At 47.3% G+C, this 21,127-nt stretch overlaps 1 protein-coding gene across 2 annotated transcripts in view; it reads right to left on the bottom strand.

Moving 5' to 3' along the window:
• The window catches only part of ALPK2 (alpha kinase 2), a 129,100-nt gene that overhangs the window by 26,440 nt on the left and 81,533 nt on the right, over nucleotides 1-21,127 (bottom strand). The window contains exons 5-8 of one of the 2 annotated variants that reach the window (XM_039840612.1): nucleotides 8,475-11,703; nucleotides 5,532-5,679; nucleotides 2,213-2,340; nucleotides 2,080-2,115 (exon numbers count right to left, since the gene is read on the bottom strand). In XM_039840612.1, coding sequence (XP_039696546.1) covers nucleotides 2,080-2,115; nucleotides 2,213-2,340; nucleotides 5,532-5,679; nucleotides 8,475-11,703 — 3,541 coding nt within the window. The remainder of the gene's footprint in view (nucleotides 1-2,079; nucleotides 2,116-2,212; nucleotides 2,341-5,531; nucleotides 5,680-8,474; nucleotides 11,704-21,127) is intronic. The other variant, XM_039840615.1, reaches the window with a different exon arrangement.

Below are 21,127 nucleotides of genomic sequence, written 5' to 3'. Positions count from 1 at the left end.
TAATTTCATTTGAACAATTTGGCCCCTAATGCCACTTAGAAAGTGTTTTATGTGTATATATATCGGAGCCCAATAAACCACATTTACTATACTCTATTTTCCTTCAAAATCCCCAAATTTCTAAAATTCAATTATTCTTAAAAGTAAGAAGTTTGTGCGCTTTATGTTTTAAGATTCATCGAATTTAATGCTTCAGATTGTATGCTTAGAAATACCAAGGAATTTTTTTGTATAGTACTCTACATGGTATCATTAATAATCCAGTCTATAATTTCCAACCGAAACGCCTACCTAACAAAGATTTAAAAAATTAAAAAGTAATGTATCTAAGGACTTTTCTTTGAAAGTCCTATGTGCTACCATTAAGATGTTCTAGTTTGTTTTATGTGGACCATCATTCATTTTAGGTTTCCCTATGAATTTAGTTTTATTAGTTTATTAATTAGAGATCAACTTGTATAAAATGGTATTTGTTCCTCCTCAAGGTTATAGAATTAATAAAATGTTTACTGGGCGAGATTTCTCCAAAAAGAAAAAGGTGATAAAGACATCTTTTGAAGCATCTTCATCTGACAGTGCATGAAGAAGGAGAGGACAGCCCCTTCCCCCAAACCCGATGAGTCATTGAAAGTGGAACCCCGGCCTTGGGGAGAATAAGCTGGGAGAAGGTGACATCATCAGGGCATGGACCCAAATTCTGTAGTTGGAGTCACAGGGCTAAAACAGAGGTGTGATTTCCACCAGGTGGCCAGTAGCTTACCCCCATTGGGGTCTCGTTCTGGACTGTTAAAAACCTTGAGAAATGAGTTTCTGCAAACCTAAATGAACGAGGTCCTAGCCAGTCTCTGGGATGCGACAGCCAAGCAATGCTAAGAAGCTGATGGAAACAGAGACACCCTTCTTCCAAAGGTGGTTTTGTTTTCTGAAAGATAACAATGTAGGGCATTCTTTTGCATATTTAGACTTTTGGGGAGATGGGCACAGAAATGGAAGAAGGATTTAAAATTATAACACAAGTACACTACCCAGTAAAGATAGGTATTTAGCTTTTGAGAGGGTTTGCGGAGAGTCTGCATTTAAGTTTGTTGTTTTGAAGAAACATTAACAATATTTGCTAGGCCATGTCGAAGTCGAGATCCCAGCTCTATGCCTTTAATGTACTGTATCTCGATTGCCTTTACTGTCTCATTTTCTCGAAGATTTCAGGTATTCACTTTAAAAATCCACATATGCGCTAAATCGTTAAGATGCGAAATCAATTTAATTATCAGAGTTTTATTCATATCCATCCTAGACATGAGCAAGGGCCCTACACTGAGCGGGAAGCTGTGGTAACTTGGGAGGCGGGGAGGGGGAGGCCTGAGAGGTGAGCTGGAGTCGCCGGCTCCAGCGCCTGGGAGCTGATCGTGGGCATCGCTTCCCACTTCCCCGTTCTCACGATGTCACACTGGCAGTTTAAAATTGGCCATGGTAAGAGTCTATACGTCACGGAAACTGGAAAACTGTAATACAGGGTCTCCCTTCCCTCCTGCCCGCTGACAAGTATGTTTTTACATATTGACCAGCACATTGACTGCTGAGTGGGGGTGGGGGTGGGCGTGTGTGTGGGAACTGGTCATTTTCTCTAAGAGGAGCTACATGACAATCATGGATGCCACCAAACCGTATTCAATGTGTGGCCCAGGGCAACGTGAGTGTTGGGCTGCTGTGCCAGGTGTGCACAAGCGACAAAGGACAGCTCGAAAACCCGTCTTTCATCTTTATCAAGCTGCAAATGAATGGAGTTACTCTCCTGGACACCTGGCTCTCTTTGGGCATCTGCTCAGCTAGTCAAACTGAAAAGTAAACTGAAGAAACAAAGCATACTGGGTAAGGGCCAGAGGCTGAAAAGCCCCACGCAGATGGCTGCCTGCGAGCCTGATGCTTAAAGGAAAAAGTCTAACCCCAAACTCGCCCTCGGCGAGTTCCCAGAAACTGCCTACTACAGTCTGATCTCTTTCATAAATGATACACTTCTGGATATTGGTAGCCTGGTGAACTTACCATAGGTCTCACAATCAGGTTGTGAGGTTAGCTTACCTTTAATGTCCTGGTGACTTGAAAGTTGTTGGAGAACTAAAAGGTACAGAAGAAAATGCCTTTAGTAGAAATGAATGCTCCCAACTGATAGAAACTAGCAGTTCTTGCCTGAAGCTGAAAGGCGGAGCTTTACCTTCCGTGGTGAGGTTCAATTCAGCAGTCGCTTTTCCATAACTATTCTTGATGCAGCAGTGATAGAGGCCCTGGTCCTTCTGACTGGCCTGCACGATGACCAAAGACACAGCGGAGCTGTCTCCTGCACTGCAGTGGGGGACATTAACATCGCACGCATCATCGTTCTGAAGTTGCATTTTTTTCTAACACACTGAAAGACAAAAACAAATGCTCCTCGGACCTAGTGCTTGAAGCCAATGAGCTGGCTAAAGAACAAGGTCACGATAAGCCATTTAAATCATTTATTTATCTGTAAGGAATGATCAGTACAATGTTTGTTAAACACCCCACTCTACTGTGCAATGTGAATACACAGAAACATTCGGGAGGTTTGACTGGCATGTGAAGCCTTAGCCAAGGGTCTGGTCTGGTGACTAGTCACGAACCATCAAAGCAGGTTAGCTGCTATGTGCCCAGTCCTGAGGTATTTGATGATGAAATTAAAAAAAGAAAGAAAGAAAGAAAAAAGGCCCAGTCCTTGCCATTGAGAGTCTTCCTATCTGGGAGGAGATGGACAAATGGAAAACACCAGTACAAACCGTGGGAAGTGAAAAGAAATATCTTGCACCTTTTTGAATCAATAGGGAAAAGCTCAGTTTCACATCCTGTTACCCTGTAAAAGACAAATCTCTTTTTTTCAGGGGAAGAAATGGCCAAATACAGAAAGGTCTGAAAAGTAGTAGAGCTAAGCTGGGGAGACAAACTCAAAAGAAGCCTATGTCACTTGTGGGATCAGAGTAACATTGCCAAGAACTAAACTGGCTGGGGACTTCTCAGAAGACTCCACCACCCATCACCAGCCCCAGGGGCCGGAGTGGCGTGGTGCAGCATCCACTGCACAACATCCAGTCTGGGCTGAGAGGTCCTTGAGTGTCCTTCCTATGGCCTGCCAGTGAGAACCCACCTTCAACAGCAGCCAGCTTGTCATTCCCTGGTTGTCAGGCAGGAATGATATGGCCTGGGCTCCAAGACATTGCTCAGCTTTCAGCCAATCCACTCCATGGGGACAACTGCCCTTTCAAAAGCCTGGGGCACTCTGGTTGCCGAGAAGGTACCGATGGCCCAGGGAGCACTAGAGGGTGCCAGCTCGAGTTCTTCATGGAGCCGAGACATTGCACAAGGCGCCATTACACAAACACTCGGAGAAAGCTACCACTTTCTTCTTGGTTTCCTCAGAGCACATTTGCTTTTCCCTAGCTACGAGAAAGTGTCCTGACACCTCATTTCCACACCTCAGCCTGTTAAGGAAAAGAATCCAAAACTTGGGGGACAAAGGCAAAAGGATGATTGCACGTCCTTTGTATGTCACTGTTTAATGGGCTCGCCCAAGGGAGAATTTGGTATTTACTGTTGAAATAGAACCCACCTAGATGCTCGAGTTGGAACTTATAGGTTTCTGTCCAAGAGAAAAGATAACCTCCAAGGTTTATTACCTGTATTGCCTGTCAAGCACTAACCAGTTCTGTATATATGCGCAAACCCATTTGAGCATTCCTTTGCCTGACTGACTATGTAAATCTCCATCGTTCAAATGCTTGTGTGAACAGCTTTATCATCTTACCGGTTCCTCATTATTTAATGAGTTGAAGAAGACCTTTGCTACATGTTCTTATATTTGTCTGAGATATTTCAACTTTTCGAAAATTATATCTTGATGAGGCAGTAAGATATTCCATGGCGGGGCATGTAAAGAAAACACTCACCTGGAATTGGGGGTGAAAGAAATTTGATAATATTTGAAATCCCACCTGAAGTAATGTAAATGACCACTTAATATGAAGGGAATTACGACTCCCAAATATCCTTGAGTATGAGCGTAGAGAAGGCAAACGGGTTCACCTAAACCAGACTGCGGCCAAGAAGAAATGAAGCGAACATCACTAAGACTGGAAAGGCCTTGGCCACATGTCATCCTTGGTCAATAACATGGTACTAGGGTTATATGCTCCCTAGAGAGAGGTTAGGTTTTTAAAGACGCCTCAAATGGAAAAGGGACCTGAAAGATTCAGGTGCCAATTCTGAGCTTAGAGCAAAACTGCAGAAAATGCTGGTTAATTGTGCTTGGCTGACGGTTACAGAAAGTACTTTAAAGGATTAATGTGTACTTCCTTTTTATAAAGCTTAGAGAATATCTTTGATTTAAAAATCAAGCTATTATTTCTCCATCCTAATTCTTCTTAAGCCATACATAAGACAAGCAGGTAAGGACATTTCAGGCAAAGTGGCTTTATTATACCAATTATAACCCAGTTAGATTTTTCTGGAGTCATGTTATAGAAACACAACTATAGCTCCAATGTTCCACAGTGGCTCTGGGGGCATTAACGTCAAGACATATGTTCCAAATAGACGTATCTGATTTAGTTATACAGAAAAACTCTCAGATTTTCTCACTTTTTCAGTCTACTTGAGGCACGATTAAGGGGAGAGAAACAGACCTCCCACGACTCGGGGAGCTGAGCCAAGATTTCCTTCGCCAGAAAGAAGTTTCTGATAGTTCGGGTTATAGAGTTTCAGTGGACCCAGGTGATCTGTCTCTAGAATGAGCCACGCCTCCTCAGGTATATCAGATGAAGAGTGAGTTGGTCAGTTCACTTGAACAAGTATTTATTGCCAGGAAGGTGATTGAGGAAGCGTTGATCGGATTCATCCCAAACAGGGTCTTCCTGGCAATGATTCTCTCTCATTGCTTTCTCTCCCTCCATCTCCAGAAACAGACTGGCTTTCCTGCCTCAGAGCTGGCTGCTTATCACTTTCAATAGCTGCTACTTTTCTGCAACCCCATGGCCTGTTTTTTCCTTTTGATTCACCTTAGCTTCATTCGATCTTTGTCAGCTTAATGGGAATTTATGAAATGGAAAACACAGCAAAATTCGGACATAGAGAAGAAAGCTCTTTAATCTTGGGACCATAGAAACTCGGCCTAGAAGATGATTTGACATCTTCTCCTAAATGTAATGGAAATGTAATAATTTTCAAAATTAAAATTTAAAAATGTCATTAAAAATGTTTTTAATTACATGTTTACATGTAATGACAGGTTTCATGACTTCCTAAGGCCACAAAACTCAACGGCAGCACAGCCAAGCAAGACCCATCACCATTTTCCCCATCTAGACATCTGTCTTCCATTACTTACTCTTCTTGGATGCTTTGGGTGTGGAATTTCTGCTTCAATTTCCCTCTTTACTTCCTATAATTTATTATTTTATTTTAGAGCTTTATTGTGAAACAAACAAGGAACAACTGTGAAAAGTAACCAGAGACAAATGCCGTACCTTCTCTGCACTTGGGCTATTGACTTTGAATCTTTTGTCCACCAGATAGTAGAATCTTCATGAATTTCCCCAAACTGGCAGCTTAATTTCACATTTCCGGAGCAGTCAGGGAACATCTCGGCTTGGATCTTTTTTAGTAATATTGGAGCTAGAAACGAGAGATTTGCAGGTCAGTGTTCCCATAATAATTGCAAAGAGCTTTACAGTGGGGGAAAAAAGCCATTCCCACTCCATCTCACTTAATTCTCATGACGATCCCAAGAGGCAGGAGTAATAATTACCATCCGCAGTTTACAGATGAGGAAACTGAGTATCTGAGGGGAGATTGGCTTGCCTAAACAGCAAGAAAACGAACAAATCAATCTAATGGGAAACTCTTACTTTTCATTACTTAAAATTCCTCATGTGAGGTCTTTAATGCACAAAGTGAAATAGAACGTGATTAACTTTTTTTTTTTTTTTAATGATAGCAGCGGCGCTGAGAGCAAAGTTCTATGCGTCCCCACCTAGTCTATAGGACCTGGTTCAAATAAAGATGCTTTTAAATGATCACCAGATGATCCGGATCAAAATCAGAGCTGGGCATTCAGGAATAGAATAAAATGTGGATTACCCAAAAAACTGTGGTTAAGCGCTCAGATGTAAAATGCAACTCAACATCTGTTATTTGCTGGAAAATCTTCATCTACCTTTCCTCTGATAACTGTCATCTTTGCTGAAGATATCTTAGTGGATTGCAGTGATGTCTGACATTAATTTCATTAACGAAAGAGAAGCGTCCACTTGAATAAAATAAGAGCAATAAGGAAAGATTCCTAGGGTTGGAAGAAGACTTTTGAATACTGCTTTTTAAATCAGGGATGAGAGCTAGGACTGCAGGGCAAGTATGTAGTTACACAGGGCAGCCACTGGGTGGCAGCATACCCACTAGAACAAGGATGGAGGAGCCAGCCAGGTGGTCAGAATCATTTGGCAGGCAGGGAGTTTACTGGAAATGTGGTGTCAGTCGATTAGAGACCAAATTCCATAACTCCACAGCTTTGGTAATATAAAATATGATATAATCGACAGCCAAGACAAAAATCATCAATACCAACGCTTTGCTTCCTCTGTTGCCTCAAATTCCCCCGGTGCGAAATAGTCAATGTGTTAAATGTGATTCCCACCTCTCCTTGGAGCCGACAAACACTTGGATAACAGAACGCATATTTAAAGGCTTATTCTCCTCCCAGGAAGTGATAATGAGCTGCCTGGGTAACATGTTCTTCAGCTGGAGAACAGCTGAAGGTACTAACAATATTACGAGAGAGAGAAAACATACCAAGTATTCGTGGATGGAACCCCATTCCCATTCATGCGGCCCCGCTGGCTCTCGCTAGCCATTTTAGGTGTTCAGGCCACAGTCTCAAACCTCCCGTCTAGCGTCTTGACCAAGCCCACCTCCTCTGGGACATATTTTCTAGAGAGCCCTTCCGACACTGTGCGGTGACAGTCTTTGTGGGTGATTTGGGGAGGCCTGAACGTTTCCAAGGCTACCAACCCCATCCACAGCCTGCTACAAGTTCCGAACACACGGAAAATTAGGGGATGGAGGAACGGCCATAAAACGGGCAGCAGAACTAAATGAGGGCCTTTGAGAGACAGGAAGCTGGCTGGACAGGAGGCCTCAGCGCTGTGGGAGGCACCCCTCTTTGGGTGGGGCGGAGGAAGCAACGCAGATGACAGAGCTACGAGGAGGTCTGGGAGAGTAGTTGTACTGAGCTTTCGGTGTCAAAAAAAAAAAGGTCACTCATTTCGTTTAATTTCTTTCAGAATCATCCAAGTCATCCCCCACCCCCAACTCCTACCTGCCTCAGGTGTCAGGTGCGAGAGCACCGCCCCTCCTGGAATGCGGTACCCTCATCTTTGCCGCCGTTGGCTAGGCCCACTTTAGAGATCTTTTAAAACATCGCTCCATTCTCTTTAAATGTGCTTAAAAACATATGTATCAGCGACCTGGTTGGATCTCTCCAAACTCCTCGGAAGGCGGTTTTGTATTTAAACCTTTCTGTGGCCGGGCTGAGGGCCCATCGGATGTGCACGGGGAATGGCGAGCAGCAGCCTGCAGGTCTGAGGCCTCGGTTAAGGGGGGAAAGCCCCTCCCCGGGGCTCTGCTCCACGCACCCAGGCCCGCTCCCCTGCGGCAGCGTCTACTCCTCCGACTTGTACCGGGTTTCACCGGAAGGGCGAGAGGAGCTGACACGGAAGAGGCCAAAATTCGGGCTGTGGGGTGGAAATGGGGTTGCAGTGATTCTCCCGCACGAAGCAGAAGTGACCGCAATTACGAGGCCTCTGAAACCTGAAACAGAGACCGCAGCGGCCTGTAGGCTCAGAGAAAGGAGAGGGTCAGTTGGAAAGATATTTTAGACTCAAATTTGGAAGGAAACCCAATGTTTGACAAAGCCATTTTTAATAGGAATCAATGATTAAAGAGGAGACTCCCAAATTGTACCTAAATGTTCATTTCTGGAGTCCTGCTTAGCATGTGGTCTATTTAATTATGCTAATTAGCTACAGTGATGAATGCTTCTGTTTATCTTTTAGAAATATTTTTTTAAAGGATAATTAAACAGATGGGCATCTCCCTCAATTAAACGTGCCTGCAGGTAGCCTTGGCCTGTGGTTCTCCCCTAGATCACCTGGGAACTTAATAGAAATGCAATTTTTTGTGGGATCAGACACCCTGGAGGTGGAGCCAGCCCTCTGTTTTGACAAGCCCTCCAGGTGGTTCAGGGGCCATTCACGTTTGAGAACCTCGAGCCTACCTGCCGAGCCATTTGTCACGGCCGTAGAGTCAATGCCTACCCGGCCACTTTAATTGCTAAGGACTCAGGAGGACATAGGAACTTGACATCTGCCCGGCGACCCCAAATTTAACAGCGACAGAAAGCGACAGAGCCTCACCTTTTCCTTCTCTTTTGCAAGGTGGCGTTTGGGGGTCTTTTTGCTCATCTGTGCGTGATACCGATGTTTCGAGTTTAGGACCCTTTTTAAGAAAGCTCGAGTTCTTTTTGACGTTTTCCCTCTCTTCCAATCTCAGCCTCAAAGCAGCCACCCGGGACAGAATTTTCTTCTTTATCCCCCCAGTTAAATGTCCACTTCCTGTGGTTTCTTGCTTCTTCTTGACCTCCTCGAATGACGTCACTGGGCATCTGCCATTCTGGGTTGCCATGTGACTAAGCCTGTCCTCCCCTGACTTTTTCCTGTGGCCCAGGTAGGGGCCCGGTTGGCAGGGGTCCTGCTGTGTCTTAGGAGCTCCCTCTGATGCACGTTCCCCTGACACGGATGCCAAAGTCACTGACAGGGAGCCAGATGCGTTTGTGGGTTTGGTGTCCCCACTTTGGGGTGCCTCTATTTCGGGTTCCTCAATTTCGTGGCTTATTGAAAAGTTCGTAATGTTTCCTTCAAGGCATGAAGTAAAAGGCGACTGAGGGAGACCACTGGGAGCGGGTACATGATTCTCACGCTCACGCTCTCCCGCTCCCTTTGAGTCAGGAAATGCGCATGGATGATTTCCGGGCTGAGCTAACTCGTTTCCACGGGTGTCATGACTTTGACCTGCGGCGTGAGTGTGGACTCCGACAGATGCGTGAGTCATTATTGCAAGGCAGTTAGAAAGAGGTAAAGTGGGGAAAACGAAATCTGCGGAGAGGTTTTCACTTTGCTCAGCCTCCCCCGAGCGACTCTCATGCCTTTCCTGGCTTCTGCTGCCCCCACTTGGACTTGGCTCCGTACCTTCGTCAGGACATGGGGCTGGCACGCTGGCAGGTCCAACTTCCACTCTCTGGCCCAAGTTTGCATTGTTCGGTTTACTCTCCTCTCTGAGGAGCCGCAGCGAGGATTCAGGAAGCTCCCAGGCTTCCACCTTCCACGTCACCACCCCTGTTTCATCGATGGGATCTACAGAGGACTCTAGGATTTGGGGGCCAGTCAGAAACCGTTTAAAGAAGGCGGGGTGACCGACGCTGAGCTGGCTTTCCTCTTGGTTTGGACTCACACTGTTTACATTTTCCTGTCCTCCAGTTTTGGAAGCCTCTGATGGCAAATCTGTGACACATAATTCCTTCTCATCTACAGGGTCCACAGATGACTCCAGGAGTCTGGGTTGGCTCAAACACTGGAAAGAAAGGCTACTCTGATGTGCGTGGCTGGCTGGTTCTTCACCTTCACGGATTTCTCTGTCATTAACAAGGGCGGAGCCTGACTCAGCCTCAGGACTGCGAGCCGATGCTATTTCAGAGGGGTCCGGCTCAGGCACAGTGGCACCTGCCTTCAGAACGTCAGAGACGGCCCAGACCCCGTCGGGAGTCATGGCACCAGCTTCTGACGCCTCGCACGCAGATTCTGTCGGTGGTCTTGGTGGCCAGACTTCTAAAACAGAAGCCTCTAGAGTTATAATCTTCAGCTTGTTGCCTGCTCCCCACTGTCCTGGTCCACTCTCTTTAGACACCTCCGGGAGGGTATTAGAGAGAGGTGGAGCATTGCTCACAGCCTGACTGTCATTGTCCACAGTGGCTGTAGCCACTGCAGACACGCTAGTCCCCAGGCCTGAGCTCTGCCCTCTTTCCTCCCTGGAGTTTGCTGACGAGTGGTCCAAGGGCACCAGGTTTATGTCCCCTTCTGCAACAGATGTCGTGGGCCGACTCTCTTGGAACTTATCTTCGGAAACGGAGTGCTGAGAGGGCGGGCTCTCCTGCCGGACGCCCCGTGCCGTTTCACTTCCTTTTTCCTGGAAATTCTCTTCAAGGCGCCTGGTGTCTGCTCTGTCCACGGCCTGGCTCTTCTCTTCAGACTGGTCGTCAGCGTGAAGAGGAGGATCGCTACAGACACCTCCTCCCGCTGGCAGCCCAGGGACACGGACACGGGCCCCCGGTCCCCTGGGAGCCAGGCAAAGGCGCTCTTTCGGAGATTCGGTGGTGGAATCATTTAAAATATGGACATCGGAAGGAAGTGGAAAAATGTTTTCATCCTGTGCCTGAAGCAAGCTTTGCTCAGGGCCATCTGCATGGCGGTTCCCAGCAATGGAAACAGGGACGTATTTGGCTGGGTGGACTCTGGTGGCAATGCTAACAGTTGGTGTGTCCCCACTCTCCCTGGTGACCTGAAGACAGTCAAGATTAGCAGTGAATGTTGTTGGCTTCTCCTGAGGCAACTCCACAGTTAAACTCTGACTGGCGGACGCGCCCGTGGTGTCCGAGGCACCGGTACTGGGGCTCTCAGCACCCCCTTCTTTACGCTGCACAGAAGAGTCCTCTGAAGACGGAGGCTGCCTTTCCTCAAGGCCTCCTGAGGGGCTGGGGCTCGGCCTTGCCTGGCTGGCCTGTCCCACAGAGGCCAGCGTGGAGGTGGCATTCTCTACCTTGGCTAGACCTTCCTCACTGGCACCTTCGCTGGCTTTTTGTGGAATGTTCCAGGCGAAGGAACTGACAGGAGGAGGAGACACAACCATGTCTCCATCCTCGTTGCTTCTGCACGTAGACTGCGGAGGCTCAGAACCTCGTGTTCGACAAAGAACGTCCAGCGTCTTGTCATCCAGAGAACGGAACTCAGACACTTCGCTCTGACCTTCTGCCAGCTCTAAGTCCATGGAGCAAGTTTCTTGAGGCAAATATTTATCCTCTGGCATTCCAACAGCAGAATCCATGGTGTCACGTGTGCTAGGGTCACCTGCTTCAAGATGCTCCATCGCACACTCAGCTTCTCTGTCTCTTGGCTTGTGGCACATGGTTTCCAGGGTGGGGACGATATTTGCTGGTGCAGGGGAAGCAACAGAGCGAGCCTGGGGCTCCCTGGGGTCAGCGCTGCCCTCCTGGGGGGCATGCACCGACAGCTCACAAGGGGACAGGATTGCACGATCGGCTTCCGGGAGGCTCAGCTCGTGTCCGAGGTCTTCCCTGGAATGCCCAGGTGCCTTGTCTTCTCTGTCTTGTTTTGCTTCACTCTGTGGGCCTTGAGTAGAGCTTTCTATCCCCAGGTGTTGGACCAATGATGCATTTTCCTCGTCCATCCCTCCTAAGTTGGGGGAGGAATTTGTTGTGGTCCCAGTAAATGCAGACTCCTCCCCGGCAGGCTCTGAGGAAGCTGGCATCTGGCTGAGTGAGATTCCCGCCCTGGCTGTTTCCTGAATTTGCACCTAGGAAGATGAAAAGTGATATTAATAGAATTATTCCCAGGAGAGCCCACCATAGGGCATAACTGAATCCCAAGAGTATTCATCCTCGATGAGTGTAATAATGGACAAGAAGGGCAACAGGAATGATTGAAATCTGAACACGAATCCCCAAACTTGCTCTAGCTATTAGAGACTTTCTGGGAAAAGGCAAAGGTAAGCAACTGTGTGTTCCAGGGGACCCTTGGTTAAATTGCCCATTATAAGCAAAAAGCCTCCTGACAATAAAATCATTTGTAGTTTCTCTCTCTCTCTCTCTCTCTCTCTCTCTCTCTCTCTCTCTCTCTCTCTCAAAAAGATGAAAACAAATTGAATGTTAACTATTTTGGTAAAGTAAGTCATAAGAACTTGTGTGTACCTTTCCAGAAAGATAAAATTTCACATGAACATACATGAAAAATGCAGTGCTTGTAAAGTAGCACTGAGCAATCTTTGCTCCCGGATGTAACAGCTTGCTGGTTAATCATGTCACTAAAGAACAGAGGCTGGTCCTTTCAGGCCACCTTTAATGAAGTAAGAGGGTTATGATTGGCCATCAGCACTGCCAATTACTTCTGCTCCGGGAAGGTTATAAAATCCTGGAATGCCTCCCCCACATTAAAATAGATGCCCTGTGACAGGCAAATCATGTCCACAAGAAATAGGGGGCCCAGGATTGCTCCGGTTTAGGGGAAGAGAAAATAGAGACAGAGAGAGGGGAAGAGGAAGGGGAGGGGAGAAGAAAGGCAGGAAGGAAGAAAGGAAGGAAGAATCTATCCACCTTGTGAGGACCTTGTGAACCCATAATGGTCTTATTTGAATGTTCTGTGATATTAGATGTTGTTTAATGAAGCAGCAAACTCTTTGGCTAGATTCTTGTCCCTTGACATTTTTAGCTCATCTATTATCTCAACACATCCCAAAATTATGCCCCGCCAAGGAGAAGGGAATCACCACTGCTAATTGTTGGCAGCACCCCATCTTTGCTCCCGGGACTCTTGCTTTGGAGCAGCCACGTTCAAATGTGCAGAAACCGAAGACTGGGTTTAAAGACGGGAACGAGAGCGGAAATGTTCCTGTGCTCACTGCAGCTCCAGATTTCCTCAGCTTCTGTCCATCAGGCACAGGTGAGAACCCCTGATCCCTTCACATGCGTGCAGTGGCAAACAGGACAACAGCATAACCACGCCTCCTTCCGTACTACCCCAAGGTTGCTTGTGGCCGGCAGTAATTCACCTCTCATTTTCTCCTTAAAGCTACCCTGAGGTTCATTTAACTCAGGTTTTATTGGCATAAAAGTGCTAACTAAGCAAGGAGACATTTACTATAATTTCCTTTGTGATAAAGTCTAGGAGTGCTAGGACCATTCACCAATTCAACAAATATTTATGGAAATAATATGGAAATAAATATGGAAAGCCCCCAATGTACTAGGGAGAATCCCAGACAACACGGGCAAAATGCCCATCTGCTGGGTGCTCCCACTCTATGCCGTATTCAAGGCCTGTCACACGCCTAGCACCTAGCAGGTGTTGAAAGAAGCACTTGCTGAAAGAAGGAGGAAGTGAATGAACTATGCACCAGGTGAGACAGCTCTGTCCAACCCATTACAACTCTAAATTTGAAAGGTTTGGACTCATGTGCTCCTGACTTTGCGAAAACTCTATTTTAAAGGAAATGTAACCCTATGTAGGGGCAGTACTGGGTCACACCCTGGTGTTTTTTTAAAAGAAAAAGGTATTTACTCTCTTCTGAGATCCCTTTTTCTTTCTTATCCTATTAAACTAGAAAAGGAAAAACAGAAAGATAATTTCTGAGAAATAAGAAGCAAAGTTTTAAAAAGGTTTCGAGGAGTTTAATGTGTACTTAGTTTTACCTCCGAACCTGAACATCTATCTGCAACGCATGTAGAGAATGTTCTTCTCATCGCTATTTTGGTTCAGGTATTTTTTATAATGAACTCTAGGATAAATATACTGAAAGATTAAGCATAGAAAGTGTGGGTAGCTTCCTGGTCGTGATTTCAAAAGCATAGGGAACCTGTCTAATCAAAACGCCAGGCCCTCTCTTGAGCCTTCCTCCCCTGCCTGAATTTCCACTACCCATGTCAGTCCTTTATTTTAAGATCTTGCCATCATCACAATACCATCAGTGCCAACAGACATTTATGGAGTAGCTGCCATGTGCAGAGTTCTCTGCCAGGCACTGGACAAATTTTTCCAAAGGGCTCAAGGTAAAAAGCCACTCTGTTACTTACTGGGATGTTACACGCTCATTATTGCTTGTTACCATATCAACAGAGTGACAGGCTGATACGGAGAGAGACTGACAGACACCTGGAGAGGGTGAAGCACAGGACAAGCAAGCTTTGATTAGGGTGAGTTTGGTCCCTGGAATATAGCATCGCAGCCACGGTATCGTGCCTCACCTTACAAAACAGTCATGTTCCTATTAAAGCATACTCACTCCTCCTCTCTCTTGCTTTAAAAATAATATTCTATTTTAAATTAGCTTGAAGCCCCACATGGGAAAAAAAAAATCATGGCAAATCTTTGTGTAAATTCATCTACTTGACCAACGTTTACTGAGAGCATCTACTATATACCAAGCTATGTTCTAAGCTCCAGGGAGTCATCAGTGAACATAACAAAGACGTCTGGGCTTTTGGAAGACATGTTCGAGCAACACATCATGTAACTGGTTTGCTGCTGATGGCAAATTCTATAAATTTGATTTTAACTGACCAATGGGGTTTTCTCAAAGTGGAGCCTTTAACAGCCCAGAATACAATGTCAAGGCTTACAGCATCCGTTCCAAGGACAGGCTCCTTAGGTCTCATGCAAAGGCCGACTCAGAGAGAAAGAGAAACGACAGACTCACACCTTTCAAATAATTCGGACCTTTCTTTTAGTTAAGTCATGGCGAAAGAATTCCAGCAAGCGGTTTTCCTGCTTCTCAGCTTTTCTCATCATGGAGTGAGTGGTGGGACTCAGGAGGTTTTATTATGTAGGAAAATTGTCCTCATTTAGGTGAAACGAAGGAGGGTTTGGGGCTCTAGGAGGGAGCCTGGTGTGAAATGTGGAGTGCGGACTTGGAGGACCGGCCCCCTGGGTTCAGCTCAACCTGGTACTGCGTGAATGATCCCACGGAATCTCTTTGGCCTCCCTGACCCTCTGTCTCCTCCTCTAAGGCTAACCACATGCACATCGGCACCATCCTGTCGAGTGCTCGTCACTCGCTGACGGTGGTTTCCCTTGTTCTCTGTGAAAAGGAAGTAGCGGCTGGGGCAAGGAGAAGACGAGCAGAGCACTGTGCGCTGGGCTTTGCGTGGGCTTTCCCGTTTGACTGGTAAAATAAATCTAAAGCACTACGCTATCATCTCTCCTTCACTGATGAGGTGCGCAGCCGGGGTCCGATCAGAAGGGAGAGACCACACAGTGGGCGAAATGAGGGCAGTCGAATATGATGCATCGTTAACTGCAGGGCACAGGGAAGCACCGTGGTGCTCCAAGGTCAAGGAGAGAATGGAGGGGGACAATGCAGAAGGGGCGCCGACCTCGCTGGAGAAGGTGCAGCCGCCAGACGGCAGAGAAGTGCACTGGCTTAGCCAGGCTGGGCGAGCAGCAGCCCACCCTCCACTGGCAGGCAGGGAGCAGGTGGTCTCCGGGGCACCAGCAGGGGCAGAGGCCAAGGCTTTCGAGGTGGGTGGGCTATGTGTGGTGGGGACAGGGAGAGAGAACAGCAGCCCCGGGGGTCCGGGGCCACGGCGGTGTGTGTAGGCCACGCGGGGGCTCGCGGAGGGAGTCTGGACGTTGGAAGATACAGGAGGCCTTCAGAGCAGGCGGGCCACGCCGAGCTCGGGATTCTGAGCAGAGAGGGCTGCAGGAAGGGTGTCACGAGGCCGAGGCGACAAGGTCGCGGAGGGACCACGTTCTGGATCCATGGCAGGGACAGGCTCTATGGGATGACCACGAACCCATATCACCAACCCCCGCCGATGCTGAAAACGAGAGGAATTCCCTCCCTCCTCCAGTGGCCTTCTAGCACCCTCTGCTGAGAAAGCTTCACATTCCGCTTATTTTAAGAGAAACGGTTAACAGAATTCTATCACTGAGCGTGACTGGCAGGCGCATTCAGAGCTGAGAGGCAGTAAATTGAGAACTGGCACACGAGGTTAGTGACGTTTGAGGCTTAGAAATCGTCTGGGGTCCCACAGTCAACGGCAGAACCAGGATTTAAAGCTGAGTCTCTCTGGCCACAAAGCCCTTTCCAGCTTTTCTGAAAAGTTAAGACAAATCCCACCAAAGGGCTGGGAACTCCTCTGGTTTAAATTCAGAACTTCTGAACTCCCAAGACCCTTGGATATGAGACTATAATGGTCCTTATTACATGCGAAATAACCACTTGTTTATTTGTCGGCTTCCTCACAAGCTCTAAGGACCGGGACTCTGTTATTCATTTCTGGATTTCCAGAACCTTAGACACAGTAGGGGCTCGATTAATTCTCCCGAATGCATAAGCACGTGAGTGAACACAAGGAGGGGAAGGGGGAAACCAAATTTAGTGCCACTTCCAAACCCGTTTTTGAAAGCAGCATTAAGCTCGAAAACTCACACTCTGCTCCCACAGCATTTTCCAAACCCCGTCTCAATGCTACACGCCTCCGATTTTACAAACACATTGTTTTCATTGGTGGGCCTTTCCGAAAAGTCTGCCGTGGACCCCGGGGAAAGGCGTGTTGCCTCATCGCACACCTCATGACGTTCAGGGTTACGCACCTCTTCATTAACGAGAGCGTCCTGGATGCCAACAAAGTGCAGGACACTCATCTGAGTCGCTAACAATAGAAGGTGGTCTGCGATAAGATCCCTCTTCTCAAATAGCTTTTAATCAGCTGAAGAGACGAGATGTCCATGGAAAAGATAGATAACAATTCCTGACGCGTTGTGCTAACGGACAAATGGATGGAGCTTTGGTAACAGGGTTGCTCCAGGACAGAGTGATGTCACCACCGAACCCTCCTCTCCCACGGATGGACCAGACCCCTGCCGTGCAAATACCAGAGGTCGCACTCTTCTGTGACACGTGTCAGCTCTTAGATAAGTCTTGGACACTCCAGTGCAGTCTCAGGAAACTTCTCTGCTGGTGAGAGTGGGCAGATGTGGCAGATGTTTGGGTCGACTAACTCAACAGCATCCCCAAGCCCCCTCCCTTGCTACTTCCAACTCAAGAGGCTGGAAAACCACATACTCTCCCTGCTTCCTGCATCGTGAGATGGAGCCAAGGGGTCAGTTCTGGATAGTGAGATGTCAGTTCTGGCTGGTAAGGCGGATTCCACTAAGGGGCTTCTGAAGAAGCTTTGCTTTCCAGATATAAGGTACGAATATGGTGAGCGCTTTGTCTACCGCTTTCCTTCTTCCTGTAATGAAGATGCGATGCCTGGTGCTGCAGCTGTCACCTTGTAACCATGAGGCAACCAGCACGAGAACGAAAAGCCAACACACTATGGCTGGTGGAGCAGAGAGAAAGGGCTGGGGAGCTCGCTGGCATCCTTGTGCCACTGGAAAAACGAGACCTTCTATCCCTAGACTTCCTGTGAAGTGAACATCAAAGGTCCGTATGATTGAGGCCACCATCAGTTGGTTATTCCATTAACTGCCGCCAAAAACAGCCCTAATGGACACAAGAAGAGAACACATTGCTGAGGGCCGAGGGAATGGCATGTGAGGTGCACCCTGGCACCCTCCTGGGGGCCCTGGGTGAATGTGGGTGGGGCTCAGTTTAAAGGACAGTGTCACAAAGGGCAAAAGGCAAGGGATCGAAAGGGCCTGAGTCAAGATGAACTTGAAGACGCGTGGGAGAGGGGAATGGGGGACTGTGAGAAGGTGGGTCAGAGAAGAGAGGCCTGTGGTTGGAAAGGCCAGACGCGACCACTGGGGGCCGGCAGGGAGGGTCGATTCGGCCGGGCAGCACTTCCATGCACCCACGTGTCCTCCCCGGGATGGTTTTCTTCCTCGAACTCTTGCTTCTTTTTAAACGTTCTTTAAATGTCCTTTCCCCCTTATCCGGACTAGATACAAATAGCACCGTGTCCTTCAGCGGTTGTCTACACATCATCAATTCCCCCTGTGGTTTCGGGAATCTTGAAACGGGGACTTCCCCAGCCCCCAGCCCCCAGACCCCAGGGCTGCCGAAGCCTTTCCTAAATATCTGCTGAGCCCTCACCACAAGCACCGGGGCATACAGCCATTTGTCATTCGATAGATCAAATCCATACCATCTGGGCCTGAGAAAGTGAAAACAGCTCCGTCCCCCGCCCAAGAAAGCTTAAAGGCAACCGAGAATATTTCAGGAACGGGAGTTTATTTTTGGGAGTTGCAGAGTTGCCCAGAAAGGAGTTTCACTTCAGGGCTTTGAAAGTTAAAATAACACTTAATAAAGTGGAGGACACTTGTCTAAAATCCCCCGTCCTGAAACCGGATCCTGAACACCCCTGTCATTTGACCAGCTCATCTGCATTCCATTCCCTCCAGGGAGAGGAGACATCTCCAGCCAGCTGGCCTTACAGCCCTGTCCTGATTTCTTGGGGGAAGTTGTAGAGTTCGTAAAATACCCATTAGAGCTCTTATTGGGAGAAGACCGGGTTTGCACAGGAATAGCTTTCCCAGAGCGAAGGGGCTCTGTGCATCCAATGGAACCTGCCTGGTGACTCGGTGGGGGCAAAAGAGCACTGGCCTCTGAGCCAGGAGCTCGGTGTGTTTATCGCTCGTCTCCGGTGACATGAGGCGAGTATTAGTAAAACGATCACTAAGTCCCGTGTAGCCCTTAACTCGTGGCGGGCGCTGTTCTGGTGCTCAGCACACCCTGATGCAGTTAACGTTTGTAAAATGGCATAGAAATGGACACCTTGGGGACTTTGGGTTGGGTCACAACAGCGAGAAATACAAGAGGATCGTCTGGTGACATGACCCCAAGTACGGCGGGTTAGAAAGCAGCCACACACAGTCCCTGTATGCGTCTTTGTTGTTCTGCCACTGGGAGATATGCAGACCTATGAAAAATAGAGTTGGGAAGGCCAGTGATTTTTCCTTGAATTCCACAAGGCATTTCTAAATAGATTTTTGGGGTTTTTTTGCTGTGTGGTTCAGAGACTGGACTTGGGCGAGGAGGTGAGAGGCAGGCGGAGCGGGGTGCTGGAGAGAGGATTGGGGCTCAGAAAACCCAGGGTTTGGTTCCGGATGCACTGCTACATGGGAAATGGCTTCGGAAAAGTCACCAGATCTCCCTGAGTAAAGTGAGAGGGTTGAGAGTATCTCCTGGCCCACACCGCTTTGGTGTTCTATGACCTGCTGCCATGTAAACAACACAAACATTGAAATGGGGCTTAAACCTCCCCTTCCATTTGGAACCAGGTTTTCCTTTGACTCCTAAGGCTTCTAGATCTAACTCTATTAACTATAAGAGTTGTTAGGGGAAAGAACACAGTATGTCGCCCTATGCCAGCTGCTCCGTAATGAGGCAGTGGGGCCCGGACAGGGCTGGGGAAGACACGGTGGGCTGGAGGATGGGTCACCACAGAGCCAGCACTCCCTGGAGGCCCAGCTTTTCTGCCCTCCTCATCCCCGCTTCCTCCTCATCTGCCCGGTAAGTAGACTGCACTGTGTCAGCACACGGGCCCTGTCGCTGATCTGAACAGTACTGGAGGCCCACAGATCTAGCCCGTGCCAGTGAAAATCATCATGGCCACAGAATGGATGATCAGTGGCCATTAGCCCCACCAACTGTGCTAACCTTTTTTGGGGCTGAGTAAAGTTATGGCTTCTTTTTCCCAGGAAATCTCATTTTACCCACACAATCCTGCATATAATTTCAGGGTCTTCCAGAACCCCCTGAACCCATCAATCCCCATTTCAGAGACCCGGGGCCACAGAATGAATCCCTGCTGTCAGTCATGAGCTGGGGGTGGGTGTATTGTTTACTTCCCACAGATCGAAGTTTCTCTGTAGACTTCAGAGTGGATAACAAGGGGGAAAAAATTCAACCTGAGGTTCTAGGAGAGTGTTTTCAAATCAATATTTCTCTTTACCATTTCTAGAATTTGTGAGCAAAATCAAAACCAAGGTAGTAGCGATTACCGTACTGCACTGACAATAATACCTTGTACAAAGCAAGTTCTTGTAAACTTTAGAAACAGGAAGTACTCGTCATGGTTACTACATTACTTCTTTGCTTGTTCAGCATGATTTCAAAGTTTATAGTAATGATGGTTTTTGGCACTTAAGAAATCTGAATATAAACATAAATACAGGCAGGTCACCTCTCTGGGATGATCATTACCAAAAAATGAGGAGAAAATGTAGGCTTGGAGCTTGAAGAGCCCCTAAAATGCCACGTCTCTTCTAGCTATACGTCCTCAAGTTTGGCTTCTGGTTAAGCAGAAATATCCCAAAGAGTACAGATCAGGAGGATACAGTTTCCAGCAGGCAGTAACAGTTACTAGATTAGATTCAGAGACAGCTTCGTTCGGCAGGAGAAACAAAAGTTCCTGGGATAGTGAGAGGAAGGACAGGGTTAGTTTTATTTGACTTGGTGCAAGATGCATCATAAGGGCTCAAAAAATAGGTCAAATTGAATGAACATCCGTCAGATCTGTTCTTGGTCCAGTGTCGACACAGGCAAGAAGGCTTCGCTCCTTCGGAGTCTGGTTCTGTTCTCATTCCCTGTCAAGTTCTTTGTTGAGACATTGATCTTCTCCCTGAAAAACTGCCCAAGATTCCTGTGCTTTGGTTAATATGTATTTTCTACTAAACCATAATTCTTCTTCATCACTAGTAACTTGGTACTTGGTTGGCCTTGGTCTTCCTTAGATCAAATCTGAAGCCATCTGTTCCCATTTGAGTAGAGAGAGAGAAGCATCTCTCATTTCCAATATATACCACCTGGAAGACATCAGCAGGATTGTACCGGCACAGAACGTGATAATATCCACTTGACCATGGTGCGGAGTTATAAAATCACAAAGTGCTACTGCAAGGTTAAGTTTAAAAGACTGGTACTTGAAAGATGAAGGGAATCAAAGGCAGGATGTGGGTGAGGGGAGCATGGTACAGAGCACACCGGAAATTCAGGGACCTCTTTTGATGGAGCCATGAAAATTCACTTTCCCCTTGCAGATGTAAGGGAAAAGAGTGATTGATTGACAAAGAAGCTTCTGGGAAGCTGAAGTTGTTGAGGAATGCTGTGTGAAGCAAGAAAGAAAAGGTCTGGGGTTTAATGCGGTGATTTGAGCTAGGAAAGCAAAAAAAAAATATGCTTAGCTGATGATTGCACTTACGGCGATTTGAAAATTCATACATATTACTTCTCAGATGCATGAGTTAATGCAATCTCTTTATTCTTTCTCTGGAAC

The sequence above is a fragment of the Pteropus medius genome, unplaced genomic scaffold (genome assembly GCF_902729225.1).
Source record: "Pteropus medius unplaced genomic scaffold, Ma_sr-lr_union100, whole genome shotgun sequence".
NCBI lineage: Eukaryota > Metazoa > Chordata > Mammalia > Chiroptera > Pteropodidae > Pteropus > Pteropus medius.
Note: the sequence above shows the minus strand (reverse complement) of the source record. Positions and strands in the feature narration are given on the sequence as shown.